This window comes from Polypterus senegalus, chromosome 1, assembly GCF_016835505.1.
Source record: "Polypterus senegalus isolate Bchr_013 chromosome 1, ASM1683550v1, whole genome shotgun sequence".
Classification (NCBI taxonomy): Eukaryota; Metazoa; Chordata; class Cladistia; order Polypteriformes; family Polypteridae; genus Polypterus; species Polypterus senegalus.
Window position 1 is genome coordinate 311,960,742 of NC_053154.1, and position 22,808 is coordinate 311,983,549.

Here is a 22,808-nt window from a genome sequence, read left to right on the forward strand (position 1 = left end):
GTCTTCAAGTATTATATTTACCATTTTACATATTCTGGTCAATTGTCTTTTATTCAATTGACTGATTTGTATATCCTGCATTATCCGTTTTTAATGTTCTTACTGCATTAGAACACTCTAGACGAGAACAGGCCATTCAGCCCAACAAAGCTCGCCAGTCCTATCCACTTATTTCTTGCAAAAAAACATCAAGTCGAGTTTTGAAAGTCCCTGAAGTCTTACTGTCTACCACACTGCTTGGTCACTTATTCCAAGTGTCTACCATTCTTTGTGTAAAGACAAACTTCCTAATGTTTGTGCAAAACTTAAACTTAACAAGTTTCCAACTGTGTCCCCGTGTTCTTGATGAACTCATTTTAAAGTCACTGTCTCGATCCACTGGACTCATTCCCTTCATAATTTTAAACACGACAATCAGGTCTCCTTTTAATCTTCTTTTGCTTAAACTGTAAAGGCTCAGCTCTTTTAATCTTTCCTCATAACTCATCCCCTGTAGACCTGGAATCAGCCTAGTCGCTCTTCTCTGGACCTTTTCTTGTGCTGCTATGTCCTTTTTGTAGCCTGGAGACCCAAACTGCACACAGGACTCCAGATGAGGCCTCACCAATGCATTATAAAGACTGAGCAGAACCTCCTGTGACTTGTACTCCACACATCAAGGCGCTATATAACCTGACATTCTGTTAGCCTTCTTAATGGCTTCTGAACACTGTCTGGCAGTCAATAGCTTAGAGTCCACTGTGACTCCTAAATCCTTATCATAAGGTGGACTCTCAATTTTATGACCGCCCATTGTGTGTTCAAACGTAACATTTTTACTTCTTATTTGTAATACTTTACATTTACTGACATTAAATTTCATCTGCCACAAATCTGCCCAAGCCTGTCTGCTATCCAAGCCCTTCTGTAATGATATAACGGATTCCAAATTATCTGCTAATCCACCTATCTTGGTATCATCTGTAAACTTAACGAGCTTGTTACTTATATTCCTAAATCATTTAATATAGATAGATAGATAGATGTGTTTGTCTTGGAATGTGGTGATAGATAGATAGATAGATAGATAGATAGATAGATAGATAGATAGATAGATAGATAGATAGATAGATAGATAGATAGATAGATAGATAGATAGATAGATAGATAGATACTTCATCAGTCCCCAAGGGGAAATTCACATTCTGCAGCAGCATACTGATAAAGACAATATTAATTAAAGAGCAATAAAAGCGCAGTGCAAGTTAAAAAATGGAAGGTGGAGAGTACAAGGCAGGTGAAATTGAAGAGTTGCATAGTGTGGGGTCTCCTCAGTCTGTCAGTGGAGCAGGACGGTGACAGCAGTCTGTCGCTGAAGCTGCTCCTCTGTCTGGAGATGATCCTGTTCAGTGGATGCAGTGGATTCTCCATGATTCACAGGAGTCTGCTCAGTGACTGTCACTCTACCACGGATATCAAACTGTCCAGCTCCATGCCTACAATAGAGCCTGTCTTCCTCACCAGTTTGTCCAGGTGTGAGGCATCCCTCTTCTTTATGCTGACTACCCAGCACACCACCGTGTAGAAGAGGGCGCTCGCCACAACCGTCTGGTAGAACATCTGCAGCATCTTTTTGCAGATGTTGAAGGACACCAGTCTTCTAAGGAAGTATAGTCGGCTCTGACCTTTCTTGCACAGAGCATCAGTATAGGCAGTCCAGTCCAATTTTATCATCCAGCTGCACTCCCAGGTTTTTATAGGTCTGTACCCTCTGCACAGTCACCTCTGATGATAGAGGGGTCGATGAGGGGCCTGGGCCTCCTAAAATCCACCACCAGCTCCTTGGTTTTGCAGGTGTTCAAGTGTAGGTGGTTTGAATCACACCATTTAACAAAGTTCTTGATTAGGTTCCTAAAAATAGCAGCGGCCCCAGTCCTGCCCCCTGCTGGTCACCACTCTTATCATCGGCCAGTTCTGATGAGGTTCCTCGCAACATCACCCTCTGCTTCCTGTGTCTGAGCCAATTCTGTACCCATCTAAAAACATCACCCTGAACTCCCACATCTTTTAGTTTGATGTCCAACCTCTCATGTGGCACCTTATCAAATGCTTTCTGAAAGTCCAGATAAATAATATCATAAACTCCCCTTTGATCATATCTTTTTGCTGCCTCCTCATAGAATTCCAACATGTTAGTAAAACACGACCTCCCTCTTCTGACCCCATGCTGACTGTTCAGAATAACTCCTGTCCTTGCCAGGTGTTGCTCAATCTTATCCTTAATAATTCCTTCCATTAATTTTCCTGTGAAGCATGTTAAGCTTACTGGCCTACAGTTTCTTGGATCTGCCCTGTCACCCTTTTTATATAATGGGATGATATTTCACATTTCTAGTCCTTCAGAATCTCTTCAGTGCACAGTGACTTCCTAAAAATATGTGTCAAGGGTTTATATTTGTACTTTCGAGCCTCCTTAAGAACTTGAGGGTAAATATTATCTGGTCCTGGTGATTTGTTTGATTTCAGCGTATTTAATCTGAGCAGCTCTTCTCTACAATTTCCAGATCCCTCAGTACCTCCTTAGTAGTCCCTGATACCACTGAGAGGTTATCCACTTGCTCACTGTCTGTATCTTTTAATTCCCCTTTACTATTTCTGATGCACTTCATCTCCTCCATTGTTGTTCTTCTTCTACTAAAGTAAAGAATCTCTTAGGGTCTTCTTTTACCTTATCTGCTATATTCCTCCCCAACTGTTTTTTAGCCTCCCTGATATCCTTCTTAATGGTTGCCCTCATGCTCTCATGTTCTATGTGGATATTACTTGTATCCAATGTTATACAAACCACATGTATTTCAGAGGAGGTCATCCACCTGAAGCTAAGCATTATGGGTCCAGACCATACTTGGATGAGAGTCCATCTAGGAAAAGCTTGGGTTGCTGCATGAAGAGGTGTTGGTGAAGCCAGCAGGAGGTGCTTACCCTGGGGTCTGCTTGTGGATTCCAATGCCCCAGTGCAGTGACGAGGACACTGTGCTGTCAAAATGGCGCCATTCATCAGATGAGATGTAAAACTGAGGTCTTGACTATCTGTGGTCATAAAAGACCCCTGGGAATCCTTCATAAACAGTAGGGTGTGTCCTGATGTCTTGGCTAAATTGCCAACCATGGTCTGTTAATTCAGGCCCCCTAATCATCCACAGTCTATAATTGTTTCTCTTTCTTACCACTTCACCATCTATTAGCTAATGTGTGGTGAGTGTAGTGGCACAAAAATGGCTACCGTCGTATCATCCAGGTGGATGCTGCACATTAGTTGTGTTTGAAGTGGCTCCCCACTCGATATGAAACCTGATTTGACTAGTGGGAGAAGCACTATATAAATATAAATATTATTATTATTATTATTATTATTATTATTATTATTATTATTATTATTATTATTATTATTATTATTATTATTATTATACCCTGCTATTCTTACTGATACTCTGTGAAGCACTTTGAGCATGGGAAAGGCACTAGATGCATATATTGTATTGTATTATTATTATTTAATAAATAATAATAATAATAATAATAATAATAATAATAATAATAATAATAATATACCTTCAAAAAGTATTTGGAATTAATCATTCTGCTTTAAGGAAAATCTTCTGGTAGTGGCATCAATTTCAGACGACTGCTAATTGGTCTGGAACTGGCCTGTCTAGAATATTCACCTGACTGTTTGATACTAAAAGATGTCTCCATTAACCCCACAATTTTATCTTGGGACCTGCAGGTAAGTCTTGAAACAGTTGGTGTCTGAGAGGTGGAGTTCAATTATCAGGAGGACGGACTTATTAGATGCTTAAAGTTAGAGAGTTCCTTAGAAATAGTGTGCGTCAAGTGAAGTAACGTAAGTTCTGTTCATTTGTTTTTTGTTTGTGTTATAATAATTACGCTTGTAATTTCATTAACACTAAAACGTTTCTCTTATAAGGTGCCACCTAGTGGCCAACTTCAGTATTGCAACTTTAAGATTAGTATTTGTGTCACGTATTTCTTTACGTGTAATTTGAGAACTAAGAATAGATCTACTTTATTTTTTATTGAAGACCACACACCCACACTCTCATATGTACAGCTATATCTGCAAATTAAAGGCTTGGATTTGAAATCTACCTTCCAAGTGTTTTCATGGACACTCTACTGCGATTGCCAACTATTCCTGCACAACCAGAAGTCCTTTAGTTGTTTCTCTATTTCAGTTAGTGTCAAAGTTCATGCATTTACTATGAGAGCGACATTGAACTAATTGACCTGCTGATGAAGTGTGCCAGGTAATGACCTTCATTGTCCAAAAAGAGCATTAGAGGAAGACTAAAGTTTTTATTTAAACATCTAGACATCCTCAGGAACAATATGGACAGATGGATGAAAGAGTTGTTTGGCCACAGTAACAGTAAATACGTTTGGTGCAAAACAATAACATTTCAGGAGAAGAAGCTCATAACCACTGTGAAGTATGGTGTTGGAAATTTTCTGGTTTGGTGTTTTTCTGCCGCTTACAGTCGTTGAGCTGACAATGAATTCTGCATCATTTTAAAGTATGCTTGAGGAGAATATGGCTGGACATAGTAATGGTCCAAAGCACAATAACAAATTCACCAAGGAATGGTGCAGAAAGAAGAAATTGAGGGTTATTGAAAGCCCTGATTGAATCTCGTTGAATGGTTGAAACAGGCAGAACAGGCAAGAAAACCCACAAACATCTTAAAGCTGAAGGAATTCTACATGGAGGGAGTGGTCAGAAATGTCACAGAGTTGATGTTGGAGAATGGTGAGCAGTTATGCCAAACTGTTCTTCGATGGTTGGGAGAAGTTGCTCTCAGAGGATGTTCTGGTCCCATTCTTTATTCATGGCTGTGTTCTTAGGATAAATGGAGATGATCCTGTTCAGTGGATGCAGTGGATTCTCCATGATTGACAGCAGCCTGCTCAAATAGGAGTTTTATCCAAAGCCATGTGGGTGAGGACTTCAAACAAGCTAACAAGCTAGAGAGCAGGCCAAGATCCTACCTGATCTAACCAGTAGCTGGCAAAAAAAAAATATATATATATCTATATCTATATATATATATATATATATAAAATATATATATATATATATATATATATATATCTATATATATATATATATATATATCTATATATATATATAAAAATATATATATATAAAAAAATATATATATATATATATATATAAATATATATATATATATATAATATATATATATATATATATATATAAAAAATATATATATATATATAAAATATATATATATATATCTATATATATATATAAAATATATATATATAAATATATATAAATATATATATATAAATATATATAAATAAATATATATATATATATAAATAAATATATATATATATATAAATAAATATATATATATATATAAATATATATATATATATATATATATATATATAACCACCTGGCTTAAGCACAGAAAGAACAACAAAGAATGTTCATAAATGATTTATTTACAAAAATATCAAAATATAAAAAGAAATGCTCAAAAGAACAAAATGAGGCATGATACAGTTGCTTAATTGGCAGGCAAAGTCCCAATAGACAACAGAGTAGAATGCAGTTTGCGCGGCCCTCCCATGAAGGCAGTCGCCTAATGTGACAGGCCTAGTGACTCATGCCAACTAGTTCCCCACTCACCCCTCCAACAGGTCTGATTTTGTCTTTAGTCGTATGGGTGGGCTCGGTGCGTGCGAGCTGACAACCAATAAATGCTCATCCAGAAGTAAATTGCATTGAAGGCAGTGACACAGAATAAGGAACATGGGGGCTTTGGACCTCACAAACAGAAGAGAAGTTTGTCTGCTTGATAAAACTTGTTTAACATGCTACAACAAAATGGAAAAAAATGAAGAACAAAACCAAAAGGACACGGTTGCAGCTGAACTCACCATACCTGTTAACCCTTTATACAGTGCCATCAGGCTGTCACAAAAAAGAGGCAAGCAGGATCGTCCTGCAAAGTCAGCACAGCTGTCAAATGTGACATACCAGTGATTTTCAGTCGTTTAAATCAGCGATGAGATAACCAGCTGTGGTCAACAGGTCTGACTCTCCCCCACGACTGGAAGTCACATAAAGTGACATACAGTATGTGAAAGGAGCACCGCCGTTATCAGATTATGACTTGCTTAGGTTGTGAGTATCACAGATGGCAATTCAACTGAACTTACTGATGCACTGCTGACATTTTGCATATTCCAGGGTCTCCAACTAACTCCATTTTTTGTTCTTCTTTCTAGATGGGATGGTGGGATATGTCATGAATAAGCGGTGGTACTATGTGTTGCATTGCCCAATAGTGTATACACTGTAATTAAAACTCTGAAGTCCATAAAATAATTAAACAAAATAGAGCTGCCATAACACCAGAGTACTGCTGGGCAAGTGTGGGGACCCCCAGGTGGTAAACTTAAAGAAATGGTGAGGCGGGCGGCCTTCTGCTGTTATGCACCTAAAATCTGGAATAGCTGACCGATAGGAATTCACCAGGCTAATACAGTGGAGCACTTTAAAAAACTGCTGAAAACTCATTACTTTAACATGTGTCAGAGATGGCTGGTGTGGCGACCCGGCCAGGACGCCCAGGAGGACCGGAGGAGGGCTTGCGCCTTCCCCAGACCATGTGGGGGCGACCGCCCTGGTACCTTTGGGGGCCATGAGTACAGAGCTTTGAAGCTCCACCCTGTAGGGGCCCATGGTCACCGCCAGGGGGCGCCCCTATGCCTTTGGAGCCCTGGACCTCAGCAACTTCCCAGAAGTGCTGGGGGGAAGAAGACTGGGGACACCCAGAGTGCTTCCGAGTACAGAGCCGGCACTTCCGCCACACTGGGGCGTGTCGGTGGGAGATTGCCAGGAAGCACTGGGTGGCTATAAAAGGGGACACCTCCCTTCGTACCATGGCTGGAGTCGGGAGGAGAAAGACGAGGTCTTGGTGGAGGAAGGAAGTGGCCTGAAGAAGCAAGGCATTGGTGTTGTGGCCAGGACTTTGGGGACTTGTGGGGTTTGTGAGCACTACTTGTAAATATGGAGCACTTAAATAAACGTGTTGTGGGTGACATGAACGTGTCTGCCTGTCTGTGTCCGGGCCAGCCTCCACACATGGCTTTCTCATAACTTCATCTTAATTAATTGAATATACAGAGCATCAGGATTAAACTATCATTATTACTCCTGGTGACTCTGTAATCCGTACTAACTCCTACTTTCTCTTCTGTTCTTTTCCCGGTTTTCTGTGGTGGCGACCTGCACCACCACCACCTAATGAACGCTCCGTGATGTCCCTACATTGATGGATTAAAGGCCAGCAGTCCACATGACCGTCATCATCAAGTTCTTTCATGAGAACACTAAATACAATGAAGACTGACTGAGGTCATTGATGTGAGGTAGAATGCCTAGAGGGGGCTGGTCAGGTGGTCTCGTGGCCTGGAACCCCTGCAGATTTTATTTTTTCTAGTTTTTTCTGTCCTCCCTGGACATCAGACCTTACTTTTTTTCTATGCTAATTAGTTTTCCCTAATTATAGTTCTTATTTATTTTGTCTTTTTTCTGTAAAGCACTTTGAGCTACATTGATTGTATGAAAATGTGCTATATACTGTAAATCAAAGTTGTTGTTGTTGTCATCCTACCCAAGAACAACTGCTTATGAAACAAATTAGTTATAAGTTACTGTAATATTTAAGTTAGTTAGTTGGGATACAGTCAAAATAAATATCTAAAAAAAAACACACGGCTTGAGCATCAAAGGGACAACAAAGATATTATGGCTTATTAGATGAATTGTGTTGAAGATGAGTTCATAATTCTAATAAAATCAGAACACAGGACCAAACTGTTTATGAATTTGGTGCAGAAGTACTCTCTCCCTTCTCCGTCACTTCCATTTAGAGACTTGAAAATGACTCCATTGATACTTTTGCTTAATGTCTTCTAAATGTCAATTCATTTTGCAGTTCTCCTAAATCCTTGAAAAATCAGTCAAACGCCAAGTCCGGGCATTTTCATAGTTGCTGTGTATAGTTTTATAGTTCTCTTCATAGTTGCCGTGTATAGTTTTAAAGTTTTCATAGTTGCCGTGTATAGTTTTAAAGTTTTCATAGTTGCCGTGTATAGTTTTAAAGTTTTCATAGTTGCTGTGTATAGCTTTATAGTTTTCACAGTTGCTGTGTATAGTTTTAAAGTTTTCATAGTTGCCGTGTATAGTTTTATGTCACCTTTTCAGACAGTTTGAATCCTGTTTCCCTCTAAAGCGCCATTTCCCGAAGCTCCTCTTCATTCCTCACTTGTAACTGGTGCGCATGTCTTCGCCTCAGGTAGCAAACTCTGACACCTTGCAAAACAGAAGAAAATACAAAAGAAGCAAAATCAATAAACAATGCAAGATATTGCCAGTAATTACTCTTTAATCTTTCTCGATACCTGTCATCCAGTAATATTGGAAAGAACATTTCAGAAACAGATACCGGTTCAGAAAGGTGAGAAGGTTAAAATGCTGATCAACCATCTATTTTTCTATTGATTTACAAACCGCCAGGGCCTCTGTCGGCACTAAGGCAAACTGTGAAATTTGAAATATTGTTTTAAACACGGGCATTTTGTGTTCTGGCGCAAAGCAATGTGTGAAAACTTTCGAAGAGAACAGGGACTGGGAGGCAGAAATGAGATGAACGCCAAAGGTGCTGGCAGGGGACGAAAGAGATCAGATCTACGGTAATCAAATATCACCTTCAAAACTTCATAGTGGGCAAACACGGCTCAGTGCTGAGAAGATTTCATCTGCAGTCTTGAACAAAACACCACAGGTGAGTCCAGCCTTTACTGTGTCGAGCTAATGACATCACAGTACACGACTCAGAGTGGCCACGCCCCCTAGCAACGTGCCACTCAGTTATAGGAACGACTAAAAAGCAGCAAATGCTAAAAAACACAAAACTGCATCATGATAACTTCCATCCATTCATCATCCAACCCACTATATCCCAACTACAGGGTCACGGGGGTCTGCTGGTGTCAATCCCAGCCAACACAGGGTGCAAGGCAGGAAACAAACCTCGGGCAGGGCACCAGCCCACCATAGGGCACACACACACACCAAGCACAATTTAGGATCGCCAATGCACCTAACCTGCATGTCTTTGGACTGTGGGAGGAAACACACGCAGACGTGGGGAGAACATGCAAACTCCACGCAGGGAGGACCCCGGAAGCGAACCCGCATCTCCAAACTGCGAGGTAGTAGCACTACCACTGCTGCCTCGCAGTTAGGAGACCCGGGTTCGCTTCCCGGGTCCTCCCTGCGTGGAGTTTGTATGTTCTCCCGTGTGGGGTTTCCTCCGGGCACTCCGGTTTCCTCCCACAATCCAAAGACATGCAGGTTAGGTGGATTGGCGATTCTAAAGTGGCCCTAGTATGTGCTTGGTGTTTGTGTGTGTCCTGCGGAGGGTTGGCACCCTGCTCAGGATTGGTTCCTGCCTTGTGCCCTGTGTTCGCTGGGATTGGCTCCAGCAGACCCCCGTGACCCTGTATTCGGATTCAGCGGGTTAGAAAATGGATGGATGGATGGATGGATGGATAATTTTGTCCTTAATATTCCTCCAAACGCATCATGAAATGCAACTTGAACTTAAAACTGTCAGTTTCACTTATCAGAGCTGAGAGGGCGGGCTCTAGCAAGTGCTGTTTGTTAATTGGTGAATTGTCGGTACACCGGGCTTAGACATTTGGCCATCAAATGCCACATTTACCGCAGACCCTTCATATGCACGCTCTTTGTAAGAGCCATTTCCTAGATTCATAAATATTTTACTAGGTGACAATACATAATCTGTGGGAGGTTCCTATAACCCCCATTAGTTGAGTAGAATTGGTATATTCTTGCCATTTCTAACAGCTCTGACTAAACATTATTCTTCAGTTAGTGACCAGCCTTGCCATGTCTAAGGCGTAGAGGGCACAAGGTTTTAAACTGTGCCTATGCATCTTTTGAGTGTGTGAATTAACACTAAGAAAACAGCGCTTATTTAAGCGTTGTGCCACACGTTTAAAGCGTACAGAAGAAGAAGCTAAGACTCTTTAAGTATATAAGAAGTTAAGAATCTTTAAGTATAGAAGAAGAAGTAAAGAACTTTTAAGTACAGAAATAGCTAACGTTTCTAAAGAAAAGCTAAGTTTAGAGTAGATATATTTTTCCTTTTTTTTACCTTTTATTCTCCGTGTGTAACTACTTTTTTCTTTATTCTTGTGTGGATTATTTGCTTTTAACTTTCACTAAATATTTTTAAAACAAACTTTTGGACGTTTAACCCGTGCTTTATCTCGCCTTATACTTCGGCGGCTACACTAAAGTTTAAAACCTTCCTAAGACTGAAAGCTTGAAAACTGCCTTAGTTTTAAAGAAAGAAACCTGCGTGTTCTAAGTCTGAATCCAGACTGCGACGAATGAAAGCAACGACAACTTGAAAAGACTCGATGGGTACTTTTCATCTTTGTCTTTGACCAGAGTTGGACATTTGTGAATTGCTGGTGCTCCTCGTGAGACTGCATAAATTATAAAGGAGCTTAAACACCTAATAAGATCGTCATGGCACCTGAATCCGGAAGCCAGAGGAAATATCAAACACAGAGTGAAAGTCACGTTGAATATGACGTCACAAAGGACCATCCCCAAGACGACAGAAAGCCGTTCAATTCAGTGACAACTAATCTTCAGTCAGTGATAGATTACGAATACAATCAAGGATGAATCTGGTGTTTCTTGAACTAAAGTAGCCACTCTGCACAGTAATTCAGGGTGATGTTGTCATGCACTCGTGTCCAGTTACAGCTTTCAGCAAGTGGAGGAGCCAAAGGATTCCCAAATTGAGCAAAGCACAGACGACCGCTCTGTGGATGATTAACTAATCAATGCACAGCACTCGCTAAAGCCCGGCGTTTGTGATTTGACGAGGAATTTGGAGGAATATTACGGACAAAATCAATTAAATAAATAAGAAACCGAAATGTATTTCATGACACATTTATATATTAACGCTTACATTTCATGCTCTTTTTCTTTATTTATTGTTACAATTATCTGAAATATACCTCCATAGAATTCTTCATGATTAATCAGAAAACATCTCTCTATTATAATAAAAAAATCTAAGGAGACGAGACTTTTTATCCTGCGACGAGAAATGATCTTTTGAAGAGTGATACTTTGACGACCCGTGAGACGAGAAATAAAAAACAAAGAGTAGATGACAAAGTAGAACATTGTAAAGAATTCAAAAACATTGGTGTGATACACATTCAGAACAGGTTAGAGATAATGGAAGTACAAAAATTCAAAAGTCTCAAAAAAATGATAGTAAAGATCACATTAACACTAACGAACGGAAATTATTACTCTGTGAAATAATGGAACAGTGAAAAGAGATTGAATATATAGTTCGGATTTAAACTTTAAGTCAGAGACTTGTAGATCGTATAATTTGCGTTGCCATCAGTGAAAAGTAGTGTTTCTTTCCAATGAAAAGGCGTATCCATGAGAATTAAAAGATTGGTGAAAGTAAAATCCCTTGAGAGAAAATTTCAAGCCCCACGAAAAAGTACTTTATGCAAAGAGATTTGGAAAAGTCCTGCTGACATCTAAAATATTTACAACCACGCACACAGTTCAGTCATTTCTCATGTGTGTGAATGCTATTGTCAGACACAGTTCGTGTAGAGAGAAAGAAACAATATTCACTCACAGGCAGTTATACGTTGTCACGATGGAATTCCAAACATAGAATCAAAATTCAATGCGATATTGACGAAAAGGTAAAAGCGAAAAGAGATTGAATATATGGACATAGGTGATATGACAGAAGTATGTAGGTATTGTTTGTCTTTAAACTTTAAGTTGGAGACGTGTAGATCGTCTAATTCATGTTGCCATCTGGGAAAAGTAATGTTTCTTCCCAATGTAGAGGCCTATCAGCGACAATTAAAAGTATTGTTGTTTGCGAGTAGCAGAGACGCGAAGTTGCTGGTGCGTAGTGCAGGTAAAGGGGGTTGGTGGGCGAAGTGAGCAGGGGGCGAAGCCCCCTAGTTATATAATAAAAACATTTTCAAAAACAACTCCAACATGACAACATGGATTTTTGATGAGAAGAGGAAACTGGAAATTTCCTACCCTATCATCATTTACTTCTGGATACTTCCATGGGTAATTGAAAAGATCTGTGCTTTTTTCGATCTTGCAATTATCGTTCAATTTATAAGTCAGTTTCTCTAAATTTACCTTATATATATATATATATATATATATATATATATATATATATATATATATATATATATATATATATATATATATATATATATATATATATATATATATACTATCAAAATACCCATGCTTTGCAGTGGAGAAGTACTGTGTTAAAGAAGTAATGAAAAGAAAAGGAAACATTTTGAAAATAACGTAACAAGATTGTCAATGTAATTGTTTTGTCACTGTTATGAGTGTTGTTGTCATATATATATATATATATATATATATATATATACACACATACATATATATATATATATACAGTATACACACACATATATATCTACACACACATATTATATAAATATATATATGACTGCAAAGTGAATCGTAGCATGTATGAGAACATGAGGGCAACCATTAAGAAGGATATCAGAGAGGCTAAAAGACAGTTGGAGAGGAATATAGCAGATAAGGCGAAAGAAGACCCCAAGAGATTCTTTCAGTATTTTAGTAGTAAAAGAACAGTTAAGGAGGAGGCCAAGTTCATCAGGAATAGGAAAGGGGAATTAAAAGATACAGACAATGAAATAGCGGATGCCCTAAACTTACATTTTTCTGAGGTGTTCACAAGTGAGCAAGTGGATAACCTCAGAGCAGTAACAGGGACTACTAAGGAGGTACTGAGGGATTTGGAAATTGTAGAGGAGAAGTGCTGCTCAGATTAAATAAATGAAATCAAACAAATCACCAGGCACACATAATATTTATCCTCGTGTTCTTAAGGAGGCTAGTGAGTACAGATATAAACCCTTGACACATATTTTTAGGAAGTCACTGCGCACTGTAGAGATTCTGAAGGACTGGAAAATGGCAAATATCATCCCATTATATAAAAAGGGTGACAGGGCAGATCCAAGCAACTATAGGCCAGTAAGCTTAACATGCATCACAGGAAAATTAATGGAAGGAATTATTAAGGATAAGATTGAGCAACACATGGCAAGGACAGGAGTTATTAGGAACAGTCAGCATGGGGTCAGAAGAGGGAGGTCATGTTTTACTAACATGTTGGAATTCTATGTGGTTGCAACAAAAGCAAATGATAAAAGTGGAGCAGATGATATTTTTTATCTGGACTTTCAGAAAGCATTTGATAAGGTGCCACATGAGTGGTTTGGCATCAAGTTAAAAGAAGTGGGAGTTCAGGGTGATGAGTTTAGATGGGTGCAGAATTGGCTCAGACACAGGAAGCAGAGGGTGATGGTGCGAGGAACCTCATCAGAACTGGCCAATGTTAGTGGTGTTCCACAGGGTTCAGTGCTAGGGCCGCTGCTATTTTTAATATATATAAATGATTTAGATAGGAATATAAGGAACAAGCTGGTTAAGTTTGCAGATGATACCAAGATAGGTGGATAGCAGATCATTTGGAATCCGTTGTATCATTACAGAAGGACTTGGATAGCAGACAGGCTTGGGCAGATTTGTGGCAGATGAAATTTAATGTCAGTAAATGTAAAGTATTACACACAGGAAGTAAAAATATTAGGTTTGAATACACAATGGGCGGTCGAAAAATCGAGAGTACACCTTATGAGAAGGATTTAGGAGTCATAGTGGACTCCAAGCTATCAACTTCCAAACAGTGTTCAGAAGCCATTAAGAAGGCTAACAGAATGTCAGGTTATATAGCGCCTTGATGTGTGGAGTACAAGTCACAGGAGGTTCTGCTCAACCTTTATAACACACTGGTGAGGCCTCATCTTGAGTACTGTGTGCAGTTTTGGTCTCCAGGCTACAAAAAAGACATAGCAGCACAAGTAAAGGTCCAGAGAAGAGCGACTAGGCTGATTCCAGGACTACAGCGGTTGAATTATGAGGAAAGATTAAAAGAGCTGAGCCTTTACAGTTTAAGCAAAAGAAGATTAAGAGGTGACATGATTGAAGTGTTTAAAATTATGAAGGGAATTAGTCCAGTGGATCGAGACTTGTATTTTAAAATGAGCTCATCAAGAACACAGGGACACAGTTGGAAACTTGTTAAGGGTAAATTTCGCACAAACATCAGGAAATTTTTCTTTACACAAAGAACGATAGACACTTGGAATAAGCTACCAAGTAGTGTGGTAGACAGTAAGACGTTAGGGACTTTCAAAACTTGACTTGATGTTTTCTTGGAGGAAACAAGTGGATAGGACTGGCGAGCTTGTTGGGCTGAATGGCCTGTTCTTGTCTAGAGTGTTCTAATGTTCTAATATATACACACACACATATACATATACACATATATATACATATACATATATATATATACATATATACACATATATATATATATATATATATATATATATATATATATATATATATACACATAAACATATATATATATACATATACACATATACATATATACATATATATACTGTACACATACATAATACATATATTCACACATACATGTACACACACACACATGCATATTATATATATATATATATATATATTACATCCTTTGGGGTGCGAGCAGCTGTTGCTGGGGGTGCCAGAATCCATTGAGGAAGAAAACAGAAAAACATTATTTGTACAAATTTTTAATTTATCTATCCATTCCTAAATAATTAAATGGGCAGGCTATTTCATATCAGTGCAATACGCTGCTTGTTAAAATGGATGACTTCTGCTCTTACGTGCATCATTCATCATCATTAGTCATTATTGCATAAATTTTTCTTCACCATAGAAATGTTAAGACTAAATTCAACTTACATTCCTACCAAAGATATTTCTGTCGACTAAATAGAACCTACTTATATCCAAAAAGAACTTGAAAAGATATATTTTTTCGAATCTGATCGCGCATTTTAGATCAACTTGACTCGCACTACATCGAGTCCGAGTGCTATTGTGCTCTCACCTGCCTGTCTCAATAAGTCACCATCGCTTCGCTCTTACTTTTTTACTGTTCATTTAATCATGGGCCTCTCTACAGTTTTGTTTATTTTCGGGTTGTAATGTTCATTAAATTTACGTATCATCTGGTCCATTGGCGGACCGTGCATCTCACACCTGGGTGTTCAGTACTGCTCCGTCTGAAAACAACCCGCCCCTCAAAAACTAATTTATCATTATAAAAATCATCTTAATGTGCAGAAATACAGTATAAAGAGCCGCTGCATCGCAGATGGAATCGCAACATTTTACTCACCAAAAATTCTGATTATTTGTAAACAAAATCCATTCTCCTCTCTTTCCTCAAAAACAGTTCAATCACTCTGTCGTACGGATTATCCATGTGCCTCAGTTCCATCAAAAAGTCCCTTTCTATCGCCATCGAAGCTAATGCTGAAAATCGAACCTGCGGCTTCTATCCAATCAATAGGTCTAAATACAGTGACATCGCCGTACGCCTGCTAGAGGGCCGTACTGACACCAACTCAAAATCTGATTGGTTGAAGCAACAGGTTAATCGACATTTACTCTGTGTTAGAGTGCCTGCACAACGGATTGTGAAGGCCTCTCTGCCTGGCAACAATGATAGCTGAATTGTGATTAGCTAAATGCTTTAATACGAAAATACATGCCTGGAAGCAGCACAACCATCGGAAGAGCTATGAAAGTAAGCGAACAGACTATTTGGAATTATTTAATAAGTATTCATGGACAAAATATAATTAACATCAGTTTGTGATTCAGATATTTTTACTTATGAATATGCTAAGCACAGTCCTTCACCCGCGAATATTTACCTTATATGGGCAGGCACTCGTGACGCGACACACAACTCCGCCTCCCACGACCATCGAGCTGCAGTCTTGTTACAGTATATGGACCAAATAATAGGTTACAGTTATGACCATTACACGTAGAATTTCGAAATGAAACCTGCCTAACTTTTGTAAGTAAGCTGTAGGGATTGAGCCGGCCAAATTTCAGCCCTCTACCTACACGGGAAGTTGGAGAATTAGTGAGTGAGTCAGTGAGTGAGTGAGTCACTGAGGGCTTTGCCTTTTATTAGTGTATATATATATATATATATATATATATATATATATATATATATATATATATATATATATATATATATATATATATATATATAAACACAATATATTTTGGCAGCTGCAGGGTGCTGAGAATCATGCTATTTACAGCTGGGCGTTATTATTTTGTTCAGAGGATGCTAGGAATGCACCCAGCATGGCTTGACCTACACCAACACCACAGATACACATCAAACACAAGTTATATAAAGTTCGAAAGGATTGGAAAAACAAATATGCATAGTGTTTTGGAAAAGTAAGTGCACCCATGGAAATGATCTTTTCATCATATTTGAACAGTCAAACAGTAGGTCTTCATGCAAACAGTGCCTTCAGATAAAGGTAATCTACTTGAACAAATGACACATAAACTTAACATGGCGCATTCATAATCATAATCTAAATGAACAAAAATGGCAATTTGTCACATGGAAAAGATAAGTCTACCCTTACATTTATCACCACTTCAGAGCCATCAAATTAGAATCAGGTGTTCCAGATGAGCAGCCCATGATTAGAACCTCCTTATAGAGCTTGCAGGTGGAACTGACTGTCTTATTCAAACCACAGATATCAAGGGTCTGGTGCTCTCTTTGCTATTGACATGCGTGGTGACATCATAACAAAATAAAAAGAGCTCTCTAAGGTCCACAGAAATAAGGTTGTTAATGCCTAGGAATCTGGCAAGAGATTTAAAAAATGTGCCAAATGGTCTGAAATCAATCTTTCCACTGCAATGCAAATCTTCTACAAGTGGTGTAGATTTCAGGTGACTGCTAATTTGTCCAGGACTGGCCAGCCCAAGAGCTGACCATTTAATACTCAAAGATGTCTCCAAGAACCCTCTAATTTTATAGCAGGATCTTCAGGTAGCTCTTGCAACGTTGGTGTCAAAGCCAATGTAAACACAAAAAAGACATTGAACAAATTTGACTTGCATGTGAGGTGTGCCAGGAAAAGACAAAAAGAACATTACAGCAGGGTAAAGGTTACCATTGAACATCTACAGTAGGCAAAGAGAGGACCTTCTGGAAAAATTAGCTCTGGATAGATGGATCAAAGATGGACTTGTCTGGTCACGGTAACAAGAGACACATATGGCCCAAACCAAAGGGAGAACTGCAGATGAAGTACCTCATACCAACTGAGAAGCAGGTTCTTGGAAATGTTCTGGTTTAGGGTTGCTTTTCAGTATTAGGGCCTGAGAGTTATCAAGTCAACTATTAATTCTGCATCATCTCAAAGTGTATCTGGGGAGGAGGCAAGGCCCTCTGTACCAAATTTGAAGTTGAACCAGAAGTGAACAATCAACGGCATAATGATCCAAAGCACTCCAGAAAATCCACCAACGAATGGCTCAGAAGGAAAAGATGGAGGGTTACAGACTAGCGTCAAAACTCAGATTTCAAATTGTATTGAAATGTTGAAACTGGTAGGTTACCCAAGAAAACCCACAAACATCTTTCAAATGAAGGAATTTTGCATGGAAGAGTATTCAAAAATTTCACTCAGTCGAAGTCAAAGACTGGTGGGCTATGGTGCAAAAACACCTACAAGAAGTAATTTCTGCTAAATAGGGCAATACCATCTTCTGAAGCTGAGAGTTTCCTTGAGTATTTAGTCAACTCTATCACTTTTATCTGTAGGCACCATTTGCATGAAGATCTGTAGTTTTCCTGTTCAAAATATGTCAAAAAAGTCTACGATTTCCATGGGGTTTACATACTTTTTCACAAGATTGTATAACCTGAATATGAAATCACCATCCCTAATAAACCCCAAAAGAAGCAACACCAATGACCATTAAAAAAACATGAATATGAACCAAAATACCATACAAGTTACCAGATATAGACAATTGTGATGAATCAATGTCCTAATGGACAGCCCTTAGGAACAGATGTATATTTTATCTCACTGTACAATTTCTCTGCCCACTAATATTCTACACTCCATGCAGCGATGACTCCAAACACACTGATGGCTCGCAACAAACAAAAACCTTGGACATAGAACACACAAACCCTGGGAACAACTTGAGGGGTATCAACAAATTTGTCCAAATCCACAAGACATGAACTTATTTTAAGATAGCTGAATAGCACTTTTAAATATCTACAATACATTTAAGAAACCTGAAAAACATTTCTAGAAACCTCAAAAAAGGTTGCATTCCATTTTCAGATATCTGAAATGCATTTCCAGGTATCTCAAAATAACTTCCTGCTCATTTTGAGATATCTCAAACTCACTTACAAATACCTTAAAATTCATGTAACGTCAATTTGAGATAACTCAAAATGTATCACATATACCTTAAAATTTAAAAGAATATTTTTGAGATATCTGAAAATAAGTGTCAGATATTAAGTAAATTACATTGGAAGATATCTAAAATTCATTTTGAGATATCACTAAATTGTAATTCATCTTACCATAGTTATTTGGTCCTGTTAATTTGTTAGATTTAATCTAAGCAGCACTTCTCCCTCTATAATTTTCAAATGTAAACACAGTATTGGTAATTCACTTACAAATCATACAAAGGGCTATCAGCATCACGACAAATGCCAATACCAGGAAGTACCAGTGCCTCCTGGGTTGATCAGTTGGCTTCTCCAGTGACTCAGTTGTAGGAGTTTCAGTGTCTGCCTTTCCAGAGTTACCTGTTGAAATGAAATTGAAGGTTTTAGTATTAATCTCATTCAGTTTGCTTTATTTGTTATTACTGGATCAAGGGGAGTCCATATGGACAGCAATGGAATCAGGGCTGACCTACAGTGTGTCAATGCAGCCACCTTAAAATAACGAAACACATATCTGTGGGTGAAAAGTATAAAATATATTTGAAATGTAGGTGGACATGAGCAGATTGTGAAGACTTCATGAATGCAAAGACTGAGCATGAAGCTGAAGACAAGTTTATAGGGATATGAGGGAGTTGTAATAATCAGCGTTCTAACATAATGCCTTTTATTTTCTATTGTTTAAACTGCAACCTCCTAGCTTTTTAGCAATAGATAGATAGATTACAAAATTACATTACATTAGAACAGCCATTCAGCCCAACAAAGCTCACCAGTCCTATCCACTTGTTTCCTCCAAGAAAACATCAAGTCGAGTTTTCAAAGTCCCTAAAGTCTTACTGTCTACCACACTACTTGGTCGCTTATTCCAGGTGTCTATCGTTGTTTGTGTAAAGAAAAACCTCCTAATGTTTGTGCGAAATTTCCCCTTAACAAGTTTCCAACTGTGTCCCCGTGTTCCTGATGAACTTATTTTAAAATACAAGTCTCGATCCACTGGACTAATTCCCTTCATAATTTTAAACACTTCACTCAGGTCACCTCTTAATCTCTGTAAAGGCTCAGCTCTTTTAATCTTTCCTCATAACTCATCCCCTGTAGACCTGGAATCAGCCTAGTTGCTCTTCTCTGGACCTTTTCTTGTGCTGCTATGTCCTTTTTGTAGCCTGGAGACCCAAACTGCCCACAGGACTCCATATGAGGCCTCACCAGTGTGTTATAAAGTTGGAGCAGAACGTCCTGTGACTTGTACTCCACACATCAAGGCGCTATATAGCCTGACAGTCTGTGAGCCTCCTTAATGGCTTCTGAACACTTTGTGGAAGTCGCCAGCTTAGAGTCCACTACGACTCCTGAATCCTTTTCCTATTATTGCCTATTATGTATAAAAATCTCACATTTTTACATCTTATGTGTAATTCTTTACATTTACTGACATTAAATTTCATAGTCCACAAATCTGCCCAAGCCTGTATGTTGTCCAAGTCCTTCTGTAATGATATAACGGATTCCAAATATAACAGTGCCCTTTCTTATGTAGTTCCTATCAACATGTGACTCAGGTTTCACTGAAATATGAGGAACACTTACTTGCCAGCACAGTCAGATGCACTTTACAGGGACTTATCCTCTGCTTTATGAACACATGGCAGGTGAAGGTCCCGGTGTCATTAAGGTGGACATCATGGAACAGAAGTGAGGCATTCCCACAAGGTGAGTCTCTGTGAAATGTCTGCAGTCGGTCCTGGTAGATGGTGTTTATTTCTGTATTGTTTGTTCGCAGGTTATAATAATAAACCAGATGTGATGTGGAATTGCTGCTAAAAATCCATTCAATAATCATTTCTTTGAGAAGAACATTTTGGGAGCAGGGGAAATGACACTGCAGCAAAATGTCTCCTCCTGAATTGACTTCTTCTTGCTCAGCAGCTGTCACCTTCAGGATATTTGAATCTGAAATATCGAAAAGAGCAAAAAAAAGTAAGTGTTTCATCACTTTGTAGCAGCCCTTGTCCAACGCACAAATCCCAAACACTGATATATAGTGGTATTAAACTGATATTATAGTGATCTGTTAAGCAGTGTTAATCAAAAAAAAAAAAAATCACAACCAGACCTGCCTGCAATATTTCATTTTGAAAACAAATTTGTGAACTAAAGAGTGTTTCTCGACCACTGAAATTCATGCACTTTCCACATACACAGTATATTTTCTTCTCATCTGTAACATTGTGTTCTACTGTATGTGTAAAAGCATGGATACAGGAGAAAGTAGGGTGAAATGACACGTAGATAATAGATTACAAATTCAAAATTACACCTTGCCTGATGAAGGGGCCTTAGCTGCCTCGAAAGCTTGCCTTTGTAATCTATTTAGTTAGCCGATAAAACGTGTCATTTCACCCTACTTTCTCCTGTATCAATCTATGACAACAATCTACTGCAAGGGTACCCACACTTTTTTGGCTTGCAAGCTACTTTTAAAATGACCGGGTCAAAATGATCTACCTACATTACAACTGATATATATAATATATATACTGAGTATACTTTATATATAAAATGTATGTTGTCGTACCTTGCATAACTGAATAACCTTTATGGCACAATAACAATTCAATACATTTATGGTCACTATACAGCATTTGGATTTAATGATCGTCATGTGGGAAAAGGCTGACTCGTATAAATAAGTAGGGCCGAATAATTCAGTCAAGGAGCTTTTAAATTCAGCCGAGTGAAAAATGACGGCTGTCCGATTAACTGCGATTTTAGTTCCCTCTCTTTTCTCTTTCTCAGATCGCTTTTCGGAAGGAAGTCAGTTTCGTAGTTTTTATGAACATTGCCTTTCCACATTTTCCTTCTTTGGAATAGCAATGATAGACTGACAGATCAGACAAACGTACTTCGATTGTGACATTGTGAGAAAAAAATCCTCTTCCAATTCCACATCCAGCCCATACCCTCCCCAAACAATTTTTTTTCTAATTCCCTGCTTTAGTTGATAGAAATTTTAAGGCTAACTGGATCACAGCTGGAGTTCTGCAGTAGCTCGCATGTTTGATCGTACGTGCGGGATGACCAGTATGTTAGAAGAGAAGAGATCTCAGACTGGCCGCCTTGTATGTCAATCAAGTGACAAATGTCATAGGGAGGATATATGATAGACTAATGTTTAAAAAAAAATAGTGCTACCTGCACTACCTTGGCAATCTACCGGTCGATCATGAGCGACACATTGGGCACCCCTCCTCTACTGCTATAAAAGTATGGAGAAATTCATTATGGTGCTGTGTCTGGTGCAGATTGACAGAACTTAAATACAGGGATTTCTGGGACACATCTTCTTCGGTAAAAAACATTTCCATGGATGTGTGACTACAGAAGAGTATCCACAAGAATCCTGGTTCGGTTCGGCTTATGGGGGAATTGAGTACAAATGGTGTTAGTCAAGCAAGTGTGTGAGGCAGATGAGAGAACGCAGAGCTGCAGTTAAGAAGATCTGAAAGACTGGAAGGGCAGCAGCAGTATTGGAGGGTGGCTGAGGAAGGAGAGAGTGGAAATACTGTTAAGTAGCAATATTCTGAGTTTTAAACCCCAAGAAAATGTAACCCTGGACCCTGCCCTCGAAAAATATCCTAGTGAGTTTCACATTTCATAATTGCAAAATCACATGCAAAACTAATTTTAGGGTCAGTTTCACAGTGCCAGAAGACATGCTTGGCAAAAACCAACAGCATTTGACCAGAGGAACTGTAAAGCACATCTTATATGTGTTGAATAATTAAGGTGTTTTACAGATAGATAGATAGATAGATAGATAGATATGAAAGGCACTATATGATAGATAGATAGATAGATAGATAGATAGATAGATAGATAGATAGATAGATAGATAGATAGATAGATAGATGAAAAGCACTATATGATAGATAGATAGATAGATAGATAGATAGATAGATAGATAGATAGATAGATAGATATGAAAGGCACTATATGATAGATAGATAGATAGATAGATAGATAGATAGATAATTTTTTTAATTTTAAACAGACCTTTATTAACAATTATAACATAATTGCAGTCAAATTAACAGTCAAAATTAATCAACATTTAATAACACACTTTTCCTA

At 38.4% G+C, this 22,808-nt stretch overlaps 1 protein-coding gene across 4 annotated transcripts in view; it reads right to left on the bottom strand.

Annotated features, from left to right (window-relative positions):
• Positions 1 to 8,221: 8,221 nt before the first annotated feature.
• LOC120515030 (V-set and immunoglobulin domain-containing protein 1-like) overlaps positions 8,222 to 22,808 on the bottom strand; it is a 41,677-nt gene continuing 27,090 nt past the window's right edge. For all 4 annotated transcript variants that reach the window (XM_039735722.1, XM_039735732.1, XM_039735741.1 and 1 more), the window contains 3 exons: positions 20,265 to 20,627; positions 18,903 to 19,034; positions 8,222 to 8,413 (listed from right to left, as the gene is read on the bottom strand). In XM_039735722.1, coding sequence (XP_039591656.1) covers positions 8,328 to 8,413; positions 18,903 to 19,034; positions 20,265 to 20,627 — 581 coding nt within the window. In that variant the 3' untranslated portion in view covers positions 8,222 to 8,327. The remainder of the gene's footprint in view (positions 8,414 to 18,902; positions 19,035 to 20,264; positions 20,628 to 22,808) is intronic.